Consider the following 20,309-nt stretch of genomic DNA (forward strand, 5'->3'; position numbering starts at 1 on the left):
ATGCTAGGAAATGCAGTCTTAATTCAGTTTTATAGATGAAGGTGGGGTACAATCTTCGGAAGAGAAGAGACAGAGGGAAGGAAAAAGAAGACAATGACGGGGCGCCCGGGTGGCTCAGTCGGTTGAGCATCCGACTTCGGCTCCGGTCTTGATCTCTTAGCTCGTGGGTCTGAGCCCCGCGTCGGGCTCTGTGCTGACAGCTCAGAGCCTGGAGCCTGCTTCAGAGTCTGTGTCTCCCTCTCTCTCTGCCCCTCCCCCACTCACACTCTATCTCTCTCTCAAAATAAACAAACATTAAAAAAAGAAAAAAAGGAAAAAGAAAAAAAAGACAATGAGATTCCACAACCAAAACCTCTGTTTGGATTTAAAATAGGAAGAAATAGTTATAAAAGGGAAGTATTGCAAGATCACTGAGTGGCTGAACCAGCAGTCAGCAGACAAGAGTGCCGAAGGAGGAAATTTGTTTTTGTTTCAAATAAAGTTGGTTTCTTTCTGATTTTTTAAAATTTAAAAGCAGTATATTTTCACTTAAATAAAATTCGGTAAATGCAGAATAATATTTTCTTTCTTTAGTGGCCACAATCCAACTCTAAGATCATCCCTGTGAACATTTGAATGTGAAAAAAAAAAAATTGGTTTTTTAAAGAGATACCTCAGAAAAGAAACTTTTGTGGGGTTTGACCATGTCCTCTTTTATATTTTAGTTTCTTGCTGCTGATAGTTGCTCTCCTGGCTTCCTACTCAGTTCACCTCCTGCTAAGTATGTGTATTCAGACAGGTGAGTAAAAATACTCTGAGTCATTTGTTGAAGCAGCTCCTTGAGATGGGAACCACATACAGGATTCGATGTCTCAAATTTAATTTCCAGTAGGCATGCATTATTATTAGACAGGGTGGTTGGAATGGAGAATTTCAAAAGACCAAGATACCCAGTCCTAGGGAAGTATCCAAGGACAGAATGGAAGGAAGAAACTTCCCTCCCTTTCTCTATAGCACACAGCATAGTTTTCTAGGTTAGGGTAGATTAGGGGAGACACCTGAAAGGTGTTCAAAGGATCCAAACCTTATACTATGGGGAAGCAGTGGACAGGTGTTCATTCTGATTGTTTTCTCTTAGGGTGATTATTTCCCCAAGGAGAACACCTCTCTAGATCTACTCCTGTCTCCGTAGGAGGCAAGGTCACTAAACCTTGCATTTATTTAGATAGTTGTATATTTTCAGTTGCAAGTCTGGAATAAGATAGTCTTTTTGAAAATGACAGATTTATATGCAATTAAAACAGAATAGATATTTATAAATATTTTTCCATTTGGACTGTAATTCATTCATGTATTAAGTTCTTTTCAGTTGCAATAAGTAAAAGTATATGAATTACAGAACTGCTTTAATAAGGCTTTTCTTTTGGCATTAACAAATATTCTGTATCCATCAATCCTGGTCTTTTTATCTGTCTAATCTCTTTTATGTTTGGATTAGGTCAGTTTTGATGCCAGATCATGAGTTTAATTCTTCTTCTTCTTTTTTTTTTAATGTTTATTTATTTTTGAGAGAGAGACAGAGACAGAGTGCTAATGGGGGAGGGGCAGAGAGAGAGGGAGACACAGAATCTGAAACAGGCTCCAGTCTCTGAGCTGTCAGCACAGAACCCAGCATGGGGCTTGAACCCACAAATGGCAAGATCATGACCTGAGCTGAAACCAAGAGTCAGACACTTAACCTACTGAGCCACCCAGGTGCCCCATCATAAGTTTAATTCTTATGTGAGTGAATTCACTGTGCTCTATCAGGTTTTGTTGTTTTCAGACTTTAAGAAGCAGAATAGATACATGAAATAGACAGTGGGATTATTCTGGCTGGAACAGGTGAGAGAAGCCCAAAGGTATTTCTTGAGAATTTTAAGACTCTTCCAAGCATAGTCCTAAATCCACAACTCTACTCTATTTCGTCCATCTATGCAGCAGACATATCTGCAGATCCTTTTGTAAGTGATTTACAAACCACGGGGCTTCTAAGTCCAAGAATCTGAGGTGGGACTTAGAAATATGTTTTTAAAAGTCCTCCAGGTGATTCTTCTGCAAAACTGGTTTAAGTTCCACAGCTATAATTTGTATCAGTGCCTTTGGCCATCCAACCTGCAAATGTGTGCCTTTCTTTCAAGGGTATTGGGGACGGTGCAGACAGATAAAAAGACCAGGAAAATGCAATATTAATCTGAAAATACAAGTTATTCATAAAGCATCCCAAATTCAGAAATAATAGCACTAAATAAGTGTCATTGTAAATCCTGCTGAACTTGACTGGAATTTTAATGACCTATTTTGAAATTTTTCTTCTCTGTGTGAAAAGATTTATTTACCTAATTGTTAGTTTTTAATTTTTTTAGTTTTTAACATCTTAATAGGGTTATTTTATTTTTTTGTTATGGATTCTACTGAAAGAGTAATATGTTAGTCAATTGTGGCAATTATGTCTTCATTACACTTTATTAATTTCAGTTATTTGGAAATAATATTCAATTTAGGAAGATTTCTGAGTACTGCTGATTTTTTTTCTCCTTCACTTCATCTATATTTAACTTCAAAATTCTGACGCTGTCTGTTGTTCTTTTCTGTAACTTTAGGGCATATGAAACTGAAAACCTGTTTCTTTCTCTCTTTTCTTTTTTCCTTCATTTTTGTAGCTTACTTGGTCCATGAACTAGCTTCTTCATGGTTCTTCATATGCATTGATGCACCTGTCTTTCATTGATTGAATTCCTTCAGTCGTTGTAAAATTCTCTATGGAGGTAGGCTTTTTTTTTTTTTTTTTTTTTTATTAATACACACATACACACATAAAAGACTGGAGAATAACATGTAGCTAAATTTTCTTCTCAGTGTTTTGGACCATCATTAAGGAGTATTATGCTCAGATCAGATTCATTGGTCAGAGAAAGGGCTGTCGTAAATCTTTACAAAATAAATTCTTCATTTATTTGCCTGGAGTGCAAGAGAAATTTTCATCTTTATAAAAGTAAAGGATTTCTTCACATGAAATTCTGCTGTTTTGGATTATATATAGGGTTTGAGGTCTATGAAGACTTTTTGGGGGAACTGAGGTAGCATATAAGGTACCTTAATCTCTGTAGCCTTAGTTTATCATCTGTAAAATGATAATGATAATGCTTTGCTTTGGGATTATTGTGAGAATGAAATACAATAATGTATACAAAATGCCAAGTCCTTGGTCAGTGCTAGCTTTTATTATGAGTTCTCACTGATGCAGAACCCTTGAAGATTGCAAGATGTGCACACTTCTGCCTCAGAAACAGTGGCGTATTGTGATTCTTTGGGGAAACTTCTCTGCTCAGGGAATAAACCCATAGGTCCCCTCCTCTGATCTCCATATCACTCTAAGCAAGAAGGAATGACAGTTGTAGAACTTAGCATGCCAGGACTTACCTGTGTACTGTCTCTCACTCTCCTGTCCATATAGCCCCTTTGTCTAATTGAAGTTTCATGGTATGTTATTACAATCACTGCCTTGCTCCTCCCCTTTATCATCCTACTCCTCTAGCAAAGCTCCAACCATGGTTAAATGCAGTTCTGCCTACTTCACACATGCACCTGTGCAGTAGCATATTCCTGCAGAAAAACACAGCCATGCAGATTGATATCACTATAATTCAGTGTCTGGTGGACCTACGATGCTATTACGCAATCCTTATCTTCAGTTCATTCACTTGCTTACTCTGCTGTCTAAGAGATGAGGTTTTCATAGCTTCTCCTTTCTCTCAAACCTTCACCACATTCTCATTGATTACATTCTTAGTGGATATCCTCACTTTCTACTTCACCGAGACAGTAGAAGGAATCATAAGCTCTTGCCACTACTTATACCTTTCTATCTTCATTTGTGCCATATGCTCTGTTACCTTGGATAAACTCTTGGTGTTCCTATCTAAGACCAGCTTCCCTACTTATGCTGTGATTTCGTCTGCTCTCACGTGCATCATTCCAGCCACTCTACCCCATCTCCTCTCTTTTATCATCTTTGTTCCTTTGTTTTCTTCCTATCAGGCTACAAAGAATCTATAATTTCTTCCATGTTAAGAACGACTCCACATCCTTCAGTATGCTCCATGACTTCATAGCAAAACTCCTCAAAAGACTTATTTATACCAGATAGTTCCTCTTCCTCTTGTTCTCTTTTGAACCCACTCTAGTTGTGCTTTCCTGTATCATTCCACTGAAATTATCGTACCAGCGACTTACAGTTAGTTGCTAAATCCAGCAGTCAGTTGTCATTGTTGACCTCAGTTGACTATTCAGCAGCATTTGACACAGTTGTTCTATCCTGTGTGTAACACTTATTTACACTCTAATGGTTTTCTTCCTGTTTCACTGAATACTTCTCTTTCTTTATGCTGAATCTTCATCTCTCTATCTTCTAAACATTGGAGTACCCCAGGACTATTCCTCTGATCTCTTTTCTTTTCTTCTTCCTCTTTTTTTTAATGTTTATTTATTTTTAAGAGAGAGAGAGAGAGAGAGAGAGAGACAGAGCATGAGCAGGTGAAGGGCAGAGAGAGAGGGAGACCCAGAATCTGAAGCAGGCTCCAGGCTCTGAGCTGTCAACACAGATCCTGACGCGGAGCTTGAACTCACGGACCAAGAGATCATGACCTGAGCCTAAGTCAGACGCTTAACCAACTGAGCCATCCAGGCACCCATGATCTCTTTTCTTTTGAACTCACTCTAGGGCTCATGGTGACCCTAAAGTTTATATTCTTAGCCTGGATCTCTTCCCTGAATTTCAGTCTCCTATACAACTGCCTCCATGACATCTCCACTTAGATACTACTATATGTCTCAAATTGACCAAACTGTCTGTTTTTGCAAATGCCAATCTATACCTTCCACTGTTTTCTCATCTCAGTAGATGATAGCATCTTCTTTCTAGTTGCTTAGGCCAAAAGTCTTAGAGTTATGGTGAACTCATTTTTTCCCTTCATACACCAAATGGAAGCTCCAAATGTGAGGAAGTATCCATTCTATACATTTGAAGGTAAAATATTGACACAACATATGAAGACCATGATGAAAAGGTGTAGAGGCTACCATTTGATCCAATAATTGTACCACTTGGTATATACCTAAATGAATTGAAAACTTATGTTGACACAAAAACCTGCACATGATGTTTATAGCAGTTTTATTCATAATAGCCAGAACTTAGAAGTAACCAAGTTGTCCTTCAGTACATGAATGGATTGTGTGGTCCATTCAATGAAATGTTATTCAGTGCTAAAAAGGAATGAACTATCAGGCAATGAAAAGATATGGAGGAACCTTTGATGCATACTGCTAAGTGAAAGTAGCCAATCTGAAAAGGCTACATTCTATACAATTCCCTCTATTTGACGTTCTTGGAACACCTGGCTGGCTCAGTTGGTAGACCATGCAACTCTTGATCTTGAGCTTATGAGTTCAAGCCCCATGTTGAGTGTGGAGCCTAGTTTTTAAAAAATGGCCAATGATATGATATTCTAGAAAAGATAGAACTATGGAGACAGTGAAAAGTCCAGTAGTTGCCAGGGGCTAGAAGAGAAGGAGAAATGAATAGGTAGAGCACAGGGAATGTTGGGGGCAGTGAAACTATCGTATTACACTATAGTAAAGGATACATGTCATTATTTACTTGTCAAAACCCATAGAATGTACAACACCAAAAGTAAACTCTATGGACTTTGGGTAATGACGTGTCAGTGTAGACTCATCAGTTGTAACAAATGTACCACTCTAGTGGGGAATGTTGATGGTGGTGGAGGTTGGGCATGTCTGGGGTTAGGGGGGATGTGGGAACTCCCCATACTTTCTGCTCAATTTTTCTGTGAACTTAAAACTGTTCTTAAAAATAAAGTTTATTTAAAAAAAATTAAGTAACAAACTCAGAGGAAAAGAGGAAAGAGATAATACAGAGACCAGATGAAAATTTAAAAATACTATATTTAATAGCTCTAAAGAACTAAAAGGAGATAATGCATTCTTGAAACAAGGACAGGGAGTTATTTAAAGGGTATAATCAGAAAATACAAGAGTCCTAGAAATTAAAAATTAAATTTAAAAGTAATTTATTATTTGAGTTGAAAGAGCTAAGGAAATTCTTTAGGCAGGGGGATGAGAGGAAGACAAGGAACTTGAAAATGGGAGAGAAAAGATAGGAAAATAGAGGATCAGTCCCAGAGGTTCAACATGCAAATAAGTGGAATTCCATAAAGAGAGAAAAGAAAAAATATAATGGTAGAAAAATATCAACAGAATAATACAAGGAAAGTTTGTTTAACTGAAGGAAATTAGTTCATAGATTGAAAGTATCCATTATAATACTTGTAAAATAATTCATACCAACACACATCGTTGTGAAAAATCAGAAACCCAGAAAATATCCTAAAAGCTTTCAGAGAGGAGAAACAAACAAATTTCCATACAATGAATCAAGACTTTAATAGCAAATAGCTTTGCAGGAGACACTATAAATAAGAAGACTATAAAACAATACCTTCAAAATTTGAAAGGAAATTTTTTCAGTATAGAATTCTATACCCAGCAAAACTATCATTTAAGTGCAAGGGTAGAATAATAACATTTTCATACATGCAAAGACTCAAAATTATCTCCTGTGCACTTGTACTTAATTAGCAACGGAGTTTGCCGTTTACCAAAGTTATGTACTATCAAAGAAATAGGGAATTTAGCACAGAAGAGAAGTAAAGGGAATTCTCAGGACAACTGAGCAGCTGATCTAAGAGCTACCTCCAGATTGGAGTAGCTTTTTTCACAAAGGCACTGTCAGCTTTCCAGGCCATGCTTGCCTTCAGGATTATAAACATGATGGAAACCCTTTTTCTTTTTCTTTTTCTTTTTCTTTTTCTTTTTCTTTTTCTTTTTCTTTTTCTTTCTCTTTCTCTTTCTCTTTCTCTTTCTCTTTCTCTTTTTCTTTTAATTTTTCTTTCTCTTTTTCTCTTTCTCTTTCTCTTTCTCTTTTTCTTTTTCTTTTTCTTTTTCTTTTTCTTTTTTTTTTCTTTTTCTTCTTTTTCCCCTTAAAAGAATCCCTTTCTCATTTGTCTATATGGCTCTAATTTACACTAACAGTACCTGAGTAGGTCAGCAGTCAAGCCTGGTTGTCACAAAAGTCTAGGAATCAAATACCAGAATATTGAAACAAAGTATTAACAAGAGAAATAAAAGAAAGAAATGGATTAGGAAATTGTGGAGATTAAGGGAGTTAAAATCCAGAGAAGTTGATGTCTGAATGTGAATAGTAAGAGAGAAGGAGATGTCTAAGGATATCTCCCAGATTTCTGTTATGAGCCACTGGATAATGATAGTGTCCTTAAATGGAGGTAAGAACACAGCAGGAGGCATTGATTCAAAGTAAAAATGAGTTCAGTTTTGGATAGGTGGACTTTGAAGAACATTTGACCCTTGATCAACACAATGGCTTATTCATCAGAGCAACCAACTCTTGATTTCGGCTCAGGTTATGATCCCAGGGTCATTGGGATTGAGCCCTGCATGGAGCCTCATACTGAGTGTGGAACCTGCTTAAGATTCATTCATTCTCTCTCTCTCTCTCCCTCTCCCTCCCTCTCTCTCCCTCTCTCTCCCTTTCTCTCCCTTTCTTTCCACCCCCTCTCTCTCCCTCTCCCTCTCTAACGTTCTCTCCCCTCCCCCTCTGCCCCCTACCCTGCTCATGCTTGTTTTCTCTCAAAATAAGAAAAATAAATAAATATGGACTAGATACAGTAAGAGCTCAGAGGAGGGAGTGATTTGTCTTGTCTGGGTTGGGTGTTGAGGGTCACTAAATATTCCTGAAGGACTGAACTGAAATTTGACTAGGAGACAAGGCAAGAGAGAATATTTCATATACAAAGGTACATACTACATATTTTATTCAAGATACCAAAAATAGTTTACTATTACTTGTGCATGAGGTACAAAAGAGAACAGATAGACAAGTGTCACACCCTAAGGAATTTGGAGTTTTTGCTGAGCCAGTAAGAAGCAACTGAGGTGGTTGAAAAGAGTCCAGGAAGATCCTGGGATTCACTTCTTATTGCCTCCAAAGAGAATTTTGGTCCCTCCTAGAGCCCACTGGGAAAGAGAACACAGTCTCCTAACTTCCTCTTCCTAAAGTAAGGTTATAGTGCTTTTATGAAGATTTTAATTCTTAGCAATGATGAGGATATAAATGAGGGGTAAATGTCTCCTTTGTGCTCCCCATTTTTTTTCTTAAACCCTTTAGAGCAACAATTCTTACAACTGTCCATTGCAACACCTTCCTTGAAAAAAAAATTCTAAATGCTCCCTTTTACTATCTGAAATGAAATTCCTGTAGGTATTATACCTCACCTATGGTGCACTGATTATTTTGTAACTCTGAATAATACATTTAAATTTTTATTTTTGTTCCATGGAGTTTAGATCGTGTCCCTTGACTCTCTGCCATGTTATATATTAGTGCGGTGTCCTTTCTCTCACCTGTCATCTCCTATTTCATGCTTTCCATATTTCCCTGCTACACCTTTGTATTGTCAAGGTTGATAGTATTTCCTTTCTGTTTTGTAATCACACGTAAGGCATTCATGCTTTATCTGTAAGATAAGTCTAAAGGTTGAAAACTAATGAATAGCATTTATAGGATAAGACTGTGTTAATGTTGTTCACAGCAGGGCCAAGCAGTATACTGGGGCTCTAGAACTTTCTCTACACATGAAATATCACAACCTCTGTGCCATTTGAAAGGAGAGTGTTTCTAGTATTCTAACATTCTGTTTGCTTTTTCTGCATTGAGTTCTCTGAAATCATGCCACATTTAGTGGGTAAATTGACATTTAATTACATATTGAAAAAGATCAGAAGTAGTGATACAGGGGTACCTAGGTGGCTCAGTTGGTTAAGCTGCCAACTCTTGATTTCAGCTCAGGTCATAATCTCAAGGTTCATGAGGTGGAGCCCCGCATTGGACTCTGTGTTGACAGTGCAGAGCCTGCTTGGGAGGCTCCCTTTCTCCTTCTCTCTGCCCCTCCCCCACTCCCTGGTGCACCCATACCCTCCCTCATTCTCTCTCTCTTTCAAAGATAAATAAACTTAAAAAAAAAAAAAAAGAACTAATGATACAGTTGCATAGTAGACACTCAGTAAATGAATGACCTGCACAACACTATTAGGGAGAAAAAGGCAAGAGGAAAACGATGGAAAGCACAAGAAAGAAAAGAATTTCAAAATAATAAGTGCATTGCAAATGGCCAAGTTTCTGAAAGTTGAACTGTATTTGAATAACTCATGTCCCTCAATCCAGATCCAAAGATAATATTGCTGCTGCTGAAACTTGGGCTTTGTACTGTAACCAGAGTTTATTAATTGTCCCATTTCATTGAGGAAAAAATGCAAAGCAGACAGAACACTGGAGTAACTAGCTGGAAATATTCCATGACTTTATGGGAAGCAGCTTTCCAAATGATTCGTGTGGAGGCCAAACTCTTGGTCTAGCCAAAATAGCACTAAAGTGTGCCTGATGGTACATTAAAGAAGAAATTTTCCCCCAATTTACTTGTTAAGATTTACAGCCTTTCTGCCTCCTCAAAACATAGCATTGATTTCTTTAATATCAAAAAATAATTTCCTAAAATAGATTGCTAATGACTGCTTTCAGTTATTTACTTAAGGAGGATTGGGCCAAGGACTGCTTATATGGTTTCCTGTAAAAGACTGAATTAATTTTATAATTTTCATAATTAATGTTATTCCTATTTTGTAGAATATGCTACTAATGTGACTGGTCATTACCACATCTTATTTTGATATCTCTTAAAACATTTTCACTTTATAAATAAGATATTAAAACATCGATCATATGAAAGAGCAGAAAAATGTACCTTATTTGTAGACCAAATGGTAATAATTAAATTACTAAACACCAGAGAAATTAAAAGTTGCAGCTTAAATAAACCTTATCAGATATTTAGTGGAGAAAATGAAACTATTCGGGGGGGGTGGGGGGTATGGTTTTTAAAATTCCACCACTCCATTACAGTCATTGTAGAATATTTGAATTCCTACCCAAAACAGTAAGATAAAGAAGACTACACAATCATTGTTACCAGTTTATAATTCATTCCCTTCTTTTATGTTTTTTACTTTATAGATCATATTCTAATCCAATTGTTTCAGTCAATATTGACATTTTTCATGTTATAAACATAGTTTTTAACGGCTACATATTACTCTATCAGGTATACTTAACTATAATTTAACCACTTACCATCGTTGAACATTTAGGTCATTTTTTTTTTTTTTCAGTGTAAACCTTGCATATAATGTTTTGTCTTATTTTAGGGTTATTTCCTAAGATGCAAAAACTCCAAGGGGTCCATTGTTATATTTTAAAGGTCCATTGTTCAAACTGCATTCCCAAGGTCACACCAGTTTACACTGTAACCAGCATCTTAACTGCCCAAATGCCGGAACAGAACTTTAAAAATATTTCACTAGGGTTGTTTTGGTTTATCAGTTGAGATGATCCAGAAAACCATCAAAAAGAGAATATGTAGAGATAAAGCACTTGGCTGACTGTGTACATATTTTAGTAAAGCCTCAATGTTAAGCCAGAAGCCATTATTCATATCCGTGATGTCTTAGACATGGGAAAATGCTTCTAATTTTTGCAACATAAAAGAAGTATGATGACAGTGACAAAACCGAATGGCTAGCCAGACATGCTGATCTGAAAGATAGAGTGAGGATTTGAACATTGTACTCAGTTTCCATTTAGACGTCTCAATGTTTTTCATTCTGAATTTGGGAGTTTGCTGTATTTAGACATATTTTTGTAAAACTAGAAAGTAACAGAGAGCAAGTTTGAGATTGCTAAAATGTATGCCACTACTGTCAGAGGTTGCGATTACATTTATCTTTATTGAGCTATTAGTTTGATTATATTTTCTGTAATAATAAAGGTTGTGTTGTAATATAAAAATTAAGAATAAGTGTTTAATTTATTTAGGTAATTAAAATACAAATTCTTTTTGGAATCTTACAGTGTTACAACTTTTGCTTATGGGAAAGTTACTTGCTTTTCATGTTTACTAAATATGCAACCTATACTTGTTTTCCGCTGTTCAAAAGTGAAACAAACCTTCAACTTTTCGATCAGTATCATCTTGATAACTTGCTCATTGACCGAGAAACTCTACATAGGTCATTCTAAAAGCAAATTATTCAATATATTCCCATTTGTGACCCTGAAAAGCCTCTTTGCTTTAAATTCTTAGAAGGGAAGTTTTTCTTAAGAAAGAACGGATAATTTTAACTATAACATAAAAGAAGGGTGCTAAAATTGAACAACGATGCTCCTTTAATCTCATGCTTCAGTGAGAGATCAGAGCCCTTCTGGAGACTTGGTTTACATACACATAATATTGAACCAAATTACCTTCTCAATGTCAAATTAGATAGAAGCTAACATTTAGATAGTTTTTCTGGTTTAATATATATACACCTAGACTTTGGAATGTTAAATTTAAGAAATAACCCTATATAACATTATAAATATTTTAATAATTTGTTTAGGAAAATTAAAACAAACTAGTAAAGATTTATTGATAAAAATAATTATTAATTTTTGTGATGCGGTACCCTTTAGAATATGTTTATATGGAAAAAAGAATTTTGGCATTTCACATAGGAGGAAAAGTTTCCAGTTCTTAGTTTTGTAACTCTGCTTTTTAATTTTTATGTTCTAACGTATATCCAAAATCTACCCATGTGAGATTATTGTAGAACTCTTTCATTGTTAAAGCATAAAAGTTCCTACTTATACACATTATATATCCCAAGTTCAAAACTAAATTCTTTGTTCACTGTGTTTAGCAGTCTGAAAATAGATGTAAAAAAAACAGCTGTGACATCTAAAAAGTTTCTAAATTCTTTGATCAACTCTGATAATAGATTAAAATTAAAAATTTTAATTTTGCAATTAAAAATGTTTAAGTTTTTGTTCTTAATCAGTACAACTTATTTTTTCAACACTTTTATTTTCTTTGTGATTTTGTAGTCATAACATGTAAAAGTCATACATGGTTTTTAAAACACTTAACCTTACACACCTGGTGGTCTTTGTGTATAAAAGTACAGCGGAACTTTTTGTTAGTGACAATTGAAAGAAGACTCGTGTGTGTCTTGAGAGAATATATTAAAACTTGGTTTAAGAAATGGTGAGCCCGGGCACCTGGGTGCCTCATTTGGTTAAGTCCGACTCTTGATTATAGCTCGGGTCATAATCTCACGGTTTGTGAGATCAAGCCCCTTGTGAGGCTCTGTGCTGACAGTGTGGATCCTGTCTGGGATCCTCTCTCCCTCTTTCTCTGTGCCTCCCCAGCTCATGTTGTCTCTCTCAAAGTAAATATACTTCAAAAAAAAAAAAAAATGCTGAACCATGTCTTTGACTCAATAGGAGATGTTGCTGTACCAAGACTTAACTATCTGCCAGTCTGCTTCTTTTTAGTGTAGGCACTATAGAATTAAGCACTTTTCAAACTATAGGATTACACAAATGTTTTTACTTCTCTTATTTTTACTGGTGGTGTCATTAGTTAGAACATGAAACTATATAGGCTAAGGACAAATTTGGTTCTTTTTTGAGCCGTTTAATTTTCATCTTTTCTGTGACCACATTTCTTGAACGTGTGGACTGAAAATGTAATTTTATACCCTTTATACCCTTTTATGATGAAAAGAGAAAGTGTATGCCCTACTAATGATGGGTAAGAAAAAGTTGAAGGTCTCGGAAAGTATGATAGAACTTTCATACTTTATCTAACCTTATTTACATGTGCAGTTTTCAGAAATGATTGCCAATGAAAACCTACTCTTGGTTAGTGTAGTATGCAAATAGTGTGTAGGGAAAAGAGAGGTTCTTCTCTTTTTTTAATGTTTATTTTTGAGAGAGAGAAAAAAAGGAGGGATGGAGCAGAGAGAGAAGGAGACAGAGGATCCGAAGCAGGCTCTGCGCTGACAGCACAGAGCCCAACATGGGGCTCGAATCCCAAACTGCGAGATCATGACCTGAGCCGAAGTCAGATGCTTAACCCACCAAGTCACCCAGGTGCCCCTCAGAGAAGTGGGGTTCTTCTTGAGTAATTAGTGTGTTTGAACTAATGCAGCCTGGGAGGTGGTCAGATAACCTCGGGATTTGCTAAGTTCTACTTATTGTAAGAAGACTCCATCCTTAGAGACTGTAAGTTGTCAAAAGTCCCTCAGAAGTGGTTACTTCTGCTTTAAATTTAGTGTGACCATCCAGTAGCTATAAGGTAGTAGTGGAATAGCTTCCTTCCTTCCCTTTAAAACTTGGCACACAACTAGTTTTGTGTAAAAGTAAAAAATTATAATGTCTCTTCACAGCTGTGACATCTTATGAAGATCTTGGACTCTTTGCATTTGGATTACCTGGAAAGGTAATTTTTTTTTTTTCTTTACTGTCTCCAAAATCTATACAGGCATTTTTTCCCTTCCATTTCTAATTAAAAGAGACAAATATATCCAAGAGAAAGAAATTCAGGGGAATGAAAGGAAATGAAGGAAGACAGAATGGTGGGAACAGGAAGAGAGAGAGAAGGAATCTCTCTTTCTATGTGCTTCTGGAATCAATAAATTTAACACTTAAATCTATTTTTCACCCTAATGAAGGAGAGGGGTGATGTGAATAATTTTAAAATTGTAACAATGACCTGTTTTAAGTTTTTTTAAATTAATTTTGGCAACATTAACTAATCTTCATAAACATAGGGAAAAAAAGCATAGAATTAAGATTATAGCATGACTATAAAACTAATCATTAGATTATATCATTTATAAGCTGAACAATGCTAAAAGATTATATAGCTATTCCCTCTTTTATAGGTGAGGAAATTAAGGCCCAGAGAAATGAAGGGGCCTATTTGTCCACAGTTACTTAAAGCTAGTATTACGTTGTAGAACTTCAGACTCTAAATCAACTGCTCTTCTTCCTCAGAATAGAAATAACAGCAATATTAATTGAGCATTGACTTGTGATAGGCATATTAAACTAAACTGAGAGGTAGAGAAAACAATGTCTTCTTCCACAGATAATCAGGAGTTAAATATTTTTGTTAGTTCTGTAGTACTTTATTTCTGAAGATCTATCGTGCTTCGAAAACCCATTTTCATGTGGGTTGCAAATAGGACTTTTTCTTTCCATTGTCAATCTGTTGTTTATGTTTTTTGTTTGTTTATTTTGTTTGTAATCTTAAAGGATACAGTATCTGTAGATGGCCAAACCCACTTCTAAGAAGTGAAAATGGGAGGAAAAAGATCTAGCTATGTAACAGGGGAAACAACCCTGGATTTACATTCACATTAACTTTGTTCTTAACATACAAAAGGGAATATCTAAATCATGCTATGTAGTCTCATAGTTTGGACCGCGTCTTAACAACCTGCAGCTTGAACAAAATGAAGAGTATGTTACTTTCAGGTAAAGGGTTTTGTTAATCATCCTAGTACCAGTTTCTCTTTCCTAAAGGTCGGGATGTTTGGTATAGTCATGGTCAGTTTCCTGCATCCACTTTAACCAAGCGAGAAGAAAATGTTATTTATATAAGAAAACTCTTATTAATTTAATATGATCTATAAATATGACTCTAAGCATTATCACTGTTATTTCACTCTAGTATTTCCTGCATTCCTTGAATAGCAGCAGAGTCTAAAAAAGCATGGACTATTGGGAGTCCCTTTTTCCTAAAACTCTAGATAGTTGCATTATCATTATGTATGCACTCAGTCCTTAGTAGGCAGGTACATAGAGGATTCTCTAAATGAGGAGTTGTTGTTTGTTTGCTTTTTTTATATTTCCTATCCACCTCCACAATTGGGTTCAAACTTTCCTATTTCCTTCTTTCCAGATATGATACAGATATGGATATGACATAAGATAACATTGCTCTGAGAATTAAATATTTTTAAGTTTTTTGGACTTTTTAAGAAATATTTTTAAAATTGTCTATAAATCCATTTATTTGCTCACCAAACAAATATTTATCAGGTCAATACCATCTGCCATGCACTATACTGGTATACTAGTAGGCTATGAAGACCTACATAGGTAGACAGACATACTGACTTTCTAGATCTTAAGTGCTTAAATGCAGCCAAAAATGGAAACATAATCATGAATAAGTTATATTCTTTTTTTGAAATATATTAGTAGAAATCCAAATTTCATGTATGACTGGCAATAGATACAAATTGCATATGAAAAATAGTGTGCAAAAGTTCAAAATATCCTTTTCACAAATAACTGTGAGGTTTTGTAATTTTTAAATGGGTTGATACACAAACTTTCTTGTGGACATGTTAGAGTGGCAACTGCTACATCTTCAAAGACACCTGTCATTAATCCTGCTCTGCGAACCTCAAGTCCTCTAGGGTTTCCAGGATAGGCAAATGCTGTGCCACTGTTGGAATTTCTAGTAGAGGTGAGTCTGAAAGGTGATCTGCTCCCAGTCCACGAACTGAGTTATCCTACGTAGCTAGTCCACTCTGAGCATACACTGGGGGGTACAGATCCACCAAAATTCATGTGATTGAAAGGCCCAAGTGGAAGCAGAATGTTTCATCATTTGCTCTGAGTACATCTGATTACTAAGAATAGATAAAATGTCTAGAGTTCCCCAGGAATCTCATCAGAATCACAAGCCATCAAGCCCTACAAGCTGAACTTCGTCCTTAGGCATATTTTGTTTGGCTTAAATTTTTTTTATGTTTAACTAATTGCCCGCTAAGAGTTACGAAATTTTGAAAGAATTCAGTTTCTGACTTTCCTTGAAAAATTAAGGGAATGGAGAAGATCTAGCTACATCGGATTCACTTTCTCACATGCCAACAACTGGCCAGAGCTCAGTAGTAGTTGCCCCATTTTGAAAGGGGAGGAGTTCTCCAATAGACTGTGGTCTTCACAACCTTCTGTTGTCTTACACTGAGCCCGCTCTATATTAGTGAGTTTGAAATAGTTTGCTTAAAATTTCAGGTCTGGGATGTGTGGGCTCTAGAGTTTTCTGCTCTAGACTTTTTCTGGGACAGGATGTCCCAGGCCTTGGTGTATGCCAAGCCGGCACACTCAGAAGACTAAATCATTTCCTTTTATGCAAAACAGCATCGGCCCAGCACACCTCAAGCTGTCGCAGTCTACCTCTTAAAGCAATGTCACGTTCTACCTCCTAAGGCAGTGAAAAGGGGAGAAGGAGACCAGATAGATTTAATTTCAATTTTTTGGTACTTTGATAACCACCAATTACTAGCTCTTTAACACTTTTAACTGTTTGAAAATGACTGCCAAGAAAATTTTCAAAAGCATTCTTTATAGTAACCGTGGAACTATTAAAGAAAGGCTTTTTATGTGATGATAATTCGTTTTATGTATTACAAATGGCTGACAGAATGTATTCTTTTCGGTTTCTCTTCACTCAACCTCTACATCTGTTTTTTTAGTAATAGTTGTTGGATTTTAATAAAATACTGATCCTTTTCTATTATTTCTTTCATCTTCTGAATATATTTGTTCTTTCATAGATGGTGGTAGCAGGCACCATCATAATTCAGAATATTGGAGGTAAGCAACTGAAAGTGAACTGCTTATGCATAAATGCGTTGGAAATGATTTCTTCATTTTGGTTATTGCCCGACTATGGGTCTAGCTGGGAGCCTGAATCTCTGCAGACATAGGTATCTTCAGAAACCCTCAGTGTTGTCCTCATTACTCTCTCTCTCTCTCTCTCTCTCGCTCTCGCTCTCGCTCTCTCTCTTTTAGATCCTTTTTATTTGCAGGCCTTAGGGGACAATAGCTTCTAAATTTAGTTTCAGGTAAACCCTTAATTTAAATTCTTGTTATTGGGTCTGCAGCACACCTCTAAAGCATTGACTTTCTGTTAGTTGAGATAGTTGTAAGACATAATTTGGAAAACTCTTCAGATGATTCTAAACTATTTCCCCTCTACTTTTGTCCTAATTACCCCATTGGCAGATACTGCTTCAGAGGGAGTGATGTTTCTTGGGCTGTGAACAATCCGGGGTAGACAAGCAATACCGTCTTACAACCAAGAAATTTAAAATGACAAGGTAGTTTAAAAAACAAACAAACCTGAAACAAATAAGAACCATTATCACATTTACCTTGTATCTTGTTTTCATTAAAAAAGACCCCAATAGGGGCGCCTGGGTGGCGCAGTCGGTTAAGCGTCCGACTTCAGCCAGGTCACGATCTCGCAGTCTGTGAGTTCGAGCCCCGCGTCGGGCTCTGGGCTGATGGCTCAGAGCCTGGAGCCTGTTTCTGATGCTGTGTCTCCCTCTCTCTCTGCCCCTCCCCCGTTCATGCTCTGTCTCTCTCTGTCCCAAAAATAAATAAACATTGAAAAAAAAATTAAAAAAAAAAAAAAAGACCCCAATAATTGGGGTGCCTGGCTGGCTCAATTGGTTAAGTATCTGACTCTTGGTTTTGGCTTAGGTCATGACATCACAGTTTGGGAGTTCAAGCCTTGTGTCAGGCTCTGCCCTGACAGCTTGGAGCCTGCTTGGGATTCTCTCTGTCCCTCTCTCTTTCTGACCCTCCCCCACTCACACTGTCTCTCTCTCTCAAAATAAATAAACTTAAAGAAAAAATCCCAATATTGAGAACCATGTAGAAATGAAAGTTACTGTTAATTATAGACAGTTACTGACTAAATGTATTAAACATTTCAATCCAAAATGGAATATTTTCTGTCCCTCATTATTCTGTCTGATTACTAAGAACCATCACATTTTGTTTAGATTAGGTCGAATTATTGTTTGCATTTTATGTAGAATTTTCAATCCAGGAATTTGGATCTAAATTTGTGACCCTGCCAAAATGCCTGCTGTTATATTCTTGGTATCCTTCATTTTGATCCTTTCCTTGTTCTCTAATCTTGTATCTATTATTGTATATGATATATTTTAGCACTTGTTATTAGATATGAAGTTATTTCTGTGTATGCTTTTCTCCCTTACTATATATGTGTGTGTGTGTGTGTGTGTGTGTGTGTGTGTGTGTGTGTGTGTGTGTGTGTATAATCTTTATTTTTGAGAGAGAGGGAGACAGTGTGAGCAGGGGAGGAACAGAGAGAGAGGGAGACACAGAATCCGAAACAGGCTCCAGGCTCGAAGCTGTCAGCACAGAGCCCAACATGGGGCTCGAACTCATGAACCTCAAGATCATGCCCTGAGCTGCAGTCAGACGCTTAACCAACTGAGTCACTCAAGCATCCCTCCCTTACTATATTATAATCTCCTAGGGCGAGGACTATCTCTCATTTCTTTTTGTATTCCTAGAACCTAGCACAATACCTGGGGCATGATAGACCTTTGCTAAACTGAACAGAGCTGAATATTATTTGTATGAGCTATGTCCAAATACTTTTTAATATTCTCTATATATTTATCAAGAAATAGAGAAAAAGGAATGGTGAGCTAAACTACTCATTAGCTTTAAATATTTGAAAAGCTGAACAAGAAATTAAAAGAAAAATGTTCTAGAAAAAAGAATCTCCTAGAAAGGATTCTTGCATCTGGTAACAGATAAATCATTAATTTTCTCAACTCTAAGTATGTTGATTTGCTTACTTGCTTTATATTATAACCTTTTTTAGAAAAAAGTGAGAGGCAGTCACAGCAATTTTTGATGTCCCTCAAATTCAGCAAAGCGGTTAATGCTGCTTTAGTTTTTAGAATAATATCCTAATGATTTTCTTCACCCTGGCTAAAAGTTTATTTATTGAAAGCCCACTAAGTAATAACTGAAACATATTTCTAGAACTGTTTTCTGTTGTCTTAGCCAGATATGCATAAATCATTCCTTTGTTATAATAGAAGTCGAAGCTTGCTCTTGTGAGCAGATCACTGGGTTGGAAGTCAGGGGCCTTGGATTCTGTGCTCTGGCTCACTCACTCTCTTGGCTTCAGTTTCTTCCTAAATTGCTATGGGAATAGGATGGGAAACTAGGAGCTTATTAAGGTCCCTTCTTACTCCAAAATTCAAATTCCACACTTTGAGAGGGCATGTTAACTCCTTCAGAATATTGAAATATTTTTATTACAGGTAAGTTCAGTAGGAGGGTTATACTTGGTTCAAAAGATGACTTGGTCTTTTCTTAGGTGTCTCTAACAAATCTGCAACTATCGCTCTAAAAGCTTTCGTGGATGTTGTTATCAGAAAAAGGGAGTCTTGGTTTTTCAACTACCTGTCAGGGCAGCTGCTGAGCCTCTGGGGTTAAAGTCTAGGAACTCTGGTCTTAAGAAGTAGTTTTTTCGTGTTTTTTTTTTTTTTTAAGTTGTATTTTTTTTTTTAACATTATTTTGAGATAGAACGCACGCGAGTGCATGTGCGCTTGCCTGAGCTGGGGAGACCAGGGGAGAGAGAGCGAGAATCCCAAGCAGGCTCTGTACTGTCAGCCTGAGTGCAATGCATGGCTCAAACCCACCAACTAAACAGAGAGATCGTGATTTGAGCCAAAACCAAGAGTCAGATGCTTAACTGACTGAGCCACCCAGGTGTATGTTTTTGATTGATGCAAGTTGGTTCTGTGGAAGTCCTAAACGAGTACTTACTAGATTCTGTATGCTTGAGAAGCCCAGCATACTTATCCGGGAGGTTCTTTACTATGTTGTGCATATGACTTATTTAATGTTATTTCCTCAAACTGGATTTTGCCTTTCTCTTTGTCAATTAGAAATATGTTGGATATTTATAAGATGATATGAAGTATATAGCATCACAGATAGAATTTTTGTACTTCTTACATGCCCATCTGCATGTAATTTGGTTCCAGTAGCATTTTCTGAAAGATAGGATGATAATTACTGGTATAAATGGCTGAGTTTTTGTATTGATTATTTAGAACTGAAAAATGACTATAATAGATCCTCTCTAGATCAGACCTTCTACTACACATTTTAGTTGTACTTACAGCAACTCTTCAAGGGAGATGATGTTATCCTCCTTTTACAGAGGAAGAGGTCAGTGTGTAGAGGGAATAAATAACTTGCTTACATTTACCCTTTAATAAAGCTGGGACTCAACTTCACTCTCTCTACTGCTAAAGACTTTATTCTTTTCTGCTGTGATATAGTAAGTGTTTGAAAATCTGTGAAAATACTAAATGTTGAGGATTTTTAAAACTCCTTGGGGATAAGAACTATGTGTTTTCATTTGTTTTCCTAACTTGACCTAATTTCTGG

The 20,309-nt window shown here is 36.5% G+C and overlaps 1 protein-coding gene across 15 annotated transcripts in view; it reads left to right on the forward strand.

The window, feature by feature from the left end:
* SLC38A6 (solute carrier family 38 member 6) overlaps window positions 1-20,309 on the forward strand; it is a 75,907-nt gene that overhangs the window by 3,293 nt on the left and 52,305 nt on the right. For 10 of the 15 annotated variants that reach the window (XM_045060015.1, XM_045060007.1, XM_045060009.1 and 7 more), the window contains 3 exons: window positions 705-778; window positions 13,444-13,496; window positions 16,630-16,669. In XM_045060015.1, coding sequence (XP_044915950.1) covers window positions 763-778; window positions 13,444-13,496; window positions 16,630-16,669 — 109 coding nt within the window. In that variant the 5' untranslated portion in view covers window positions 705-762. Of the gene's footprint in view, window positions 1-702; window positions 779-2,681; window positions 2,787-13,443; window positions 13,497-16,629; window positions 16,670-17,138; window positions 17,176-20,309 lie in introns of those variants that run through there. The other 5 variants (XM_045060016.1, XM_045060018.1, XM_045060020.1 and 2 more) reach the window with 5 other exon arrangements.

The sequence above is a fragment of the Felis catus genome, chromosome B3 (assembly GCF_018350175.1).
Source record: "Felis catus isolate Fca126 chromosome B3, F.catus_Fca126_mat1.0, whole genome shotgun sequence".
NCBI classification, from domain to species: Eukaryota; Metazoa; Chordata; class Mammalia; order Carnivora; family Felidae; genus Felis; species Felis catus.